Source organism: Buceros rhinoceros, unplaced genomic scaffold (genome assembly GCF_000710305.1).
Source record: "Buceros rhinoceros silvestris isolate BGI_N320 unplaced genomic scaffold, ASM71030v1 scaffold21633, whole genome shotgun sequence".
Taxonomy (NCBI): Eukaryota; Metazoa; Chordata; class Aves; order Bucerotiformes; family Bucerotidae; genus Buceros; species Buceros rhinoceros.
In genome coordinates this window covers 2,810-5,777 of record NW_010403471.1, presented here as the reverse complement: position 1 = coordinate 5,777, position 2,968 = coordinate 2,810, and the positions used below count along the sequence as shown (strand labels likewise).

Sequence of the window (2,968 nt, the reverse complement as noted above, 5' to 3'; positions counted from 1 at the left end):
AGCAGGGATTCCAGTCTGGCTCCGTTAGCGCCTGTGGCTGGTTGCCCAAAGTCTTTTTGTATTTTGGCTGTCGCAGAACCCCTGGTGGTTCTGCAACTCTGGTCTTTGATCTGGTCTTTGACATCAACCTCTGGTCTTCCACAGGAGTGGATTGTGCAAGCTCTGGTCCGTGCCTGACTGCAACCTTGTCCACACCTTACGAGGTAAAGAGCGACTTGCCTGAGACTCTTCGCTTCATTCTTCTGGCCCCCTCTGGGCTGAGTTCCCATTGCTGAATTACTTTGTGCCTCAGAACATCGTGTTCCTCGGGCAGATTTTCTCTCATCATGAGCAAGTCCTGGCCTTTGTCTTAGAGCTAGGACCTGGGTTTGCTGTTTCTCTTTCTGAACAGTGCTGTGTTTTATTTCTAAACCTGCTTTGAGTTATTTTGAGCCAAATATCAGCATTTTTGGCCAGGTCACTTACCAGCAGGGAGGTTCTTTGAACAGTGGCCACGACTTTGACTAAGTACAAATGGGCAGACAAATCTCTTGAGTCATATGTTGAATTTTTACTACCATTTGAGGGTTTGATACTCTCAAGTGGGTGCTGCCAGATGTGCAGTTGAGCTGTTTGCAGGCCAGGTGTGTTCCAGCACAGCTTCACCCAGCGTGGGAGGACACAGTGAAAGTGTTCGCTGGTACCTGACTAATTAGTATCGAAGAAACGCCGTTTTTTCTGAAAAACTGGCCAAGATCACGTGGCAGATGGTGAATTTTGATTTTCCTTTCTTCAGGACACAGCACCAACGTGGGAGCAATTGTCTTCCATCCCAAAGCCACCATCTCCGTGGACAAGAAGGACGTTAACCTGGCCTCGTGTGCGGCTGATGGGTCCGTCAAGCTCTGGAGCCTCGAAAGGTCAGAATGATCCCAGACGTGTTCAGCCGCAGCCTTGTGCTTGCGGGGTGTATTTTGTGCCACACCAGGGCCGCTCCTGCCTCAGTAGGTGCCACCTTCTTCCACAGGAACAAAGATCACCCTGATTAGGGAACTCAAGGTGAGGGGGAAAGGTCTGAAAAGAATTAAGTCAGAATTGCTGCTGGCCCCTAGTGAACTGCTTTGGAATGGATGGAAGGTCTGGGGGTGGATTCATTCTAACCTTCCATTTAGGAGAAAAATTCCTCTCCTGGATATTAAAGGAACTTTTGAGTTCTTGGGAAGCACCAGTATTCGGAGAGGAACTGACCAAGTACACGACCACGTTCAAAAGCTTCACCCAGTGATGAACACAAGGGGCTCTGTTGTTGCTCCATGTGGTTTTGGAAGCAGTGCAGCATCTCTGCCAAGCTGTGAAGAAGGGGACGGGGCAGATACAGAGCCCTGGCAGTGGCTGTGTTGAGAAGTGGAGCCCTGCTGTGCCCCTCGGGCAGCTCTGAGGTCCTCGGTTGTTCATCCTTAGCTGAAAGTCACCGTCTCTACGGGCAGAGGTGACAAAGGGACAGGCTGTTCATTAGGCTTCTGTTACCACGGTGCTTCAGTTGCTCCTTTGGGAAGGAACTAAATGCTGTCCCGGCCTCCTGCTGGAGGCTGCTGACCTGCTGCCTGTCGTTCTGGGCAAGTCACCACCTGCGGTTCCTCGGGGCAGCAGGATTCGGGATGTGTCCTGGGCAGTCACGGAGGAACTCCCCATGATTCACAGTCCACGCTTTGATTCTGCCCTTTCAAAGGGCTAATGACAAGAGACTTGTTAATTTTCAGCAATAGTAACAGTTCTCCCAGGAGAACTTCATACCCAGCACGAGTGTGGGTGAAGGGCTTTAGCTGTGTGAAGAGAGGCAGAGTTTGGAGTCGTTAGTTAAAACTCTGATGTTCCTGTCTGGCCGATGGTTAATTAGCAGCTCTTTTGCTGTGATTGTGTCCGCAAAGGCCTGGCTGGAGCCACCTCTGACCTCGCCCCCGTGATTTTTGTTTCTATTTTTCAGCGATGAACCGGTGGCAGATATTGAAGGCCACAGCATGAGAGTGGCTCGTGTGATGTGGCACCCGTCTGGGAGGTTCCTGGGTACTACCTGGTATGGAGATGCAGTTATTGGCTCCAAGACATTACTGCGAGGCCAGTGGGTACCACTGCTTGTCCCTAGAGGAGCCCAGCATGGGCAAGGGTTGGCCAGTCTTGACAACAGCTGGATTGCTGCAATGTAAATAACAACAAGTCCAGAGGAGGCCACGAAGATGGTCAGGGACTGGAACCCCTCTGCCGGGAGGAGAGGGGAGAGAGTTTCTCAGCCTGGAGCAGAGAAGGCTGCGGGGAGACCTTAGTGCGGCCTGTCAGTGCTGCAAGGGGGCTACAGGAAAGCTGGGGAGGGGCTGTTCAGCATGGCTGTGGGGACAGGACAAGGGGTGATGGGTTCAACTGAAAGAGGGGAGATTTCGAGTAGATATTAGGAAGAAACTCTTCCCCGTGAGAGTGGTGAGACATGGGCACAGAGCAGCTGTGGACAGCCCTGGCAGTGTTCAAGGACAGGCTGGATGTGAGTGGGCTGTGAGTGACCTGCTGCAGCTGCAGATGTCTCTGCTCCCTGCAGGGGGTTGGACTGGAAGAGCTTTAAGGTCCCTTCAACCCAAACCAGTCTGATTCGGAGTCACTGGGAGTCCTTTCCTTGCCCCTCATGGGAGACCCTGCTGGACTCCAGCTGGAAATCAGAGGCCCACAGAGTTAGTGCAATATCCCATGGTTCTCCTTGGCGATACACTCAGCTGTCAAACACTTCGTTCTTACAGCTACGATCACTCGTGGCGCTTGTGGGACTTGGAAGCACAAGAAGAGATTCTCCACCAGGAGGGGCACAGCAAAGGGGTCTATGACATCGCCTTTCACACGGACGGTTCCCTCGCCGGGACCGGGTGAGTTCGCTGGGTGTCAGGACTGATGTGAAGTGTTACCGAGGTTCCATGGCTGGTGGGGACCAACCGCTGCGCCTGGCTGG

At 52.7% G+C, this 2,968-nt stretch overlaps 1 protein-coding gene across 1 annotated transcript in view; it reads left to right on the top strand.

Moving 5' to 3' along the window:
* Window positions 1-2,968, top strand: part of PRPF4 (pre-mRNA processing factor 4) — a gene marked incomplete at its 5' end in the record, with an annotated part of 7,389 nt that overhangs the window by 3,432 nt on the left and 989 nt on the right. Inside the window, 4 exon segments of the mRNA XM_010133038.1 lie at window positions 145-203; window positions 776-899; window positions 1,964-2,053; window positions 2,763-2,885. Coding sequence (XP_010131340.1) covers window positions 145-203; window positions 776-899; window positions 1,964-2,053; window positions 2,763-2,885 — 396 coding nt within the window.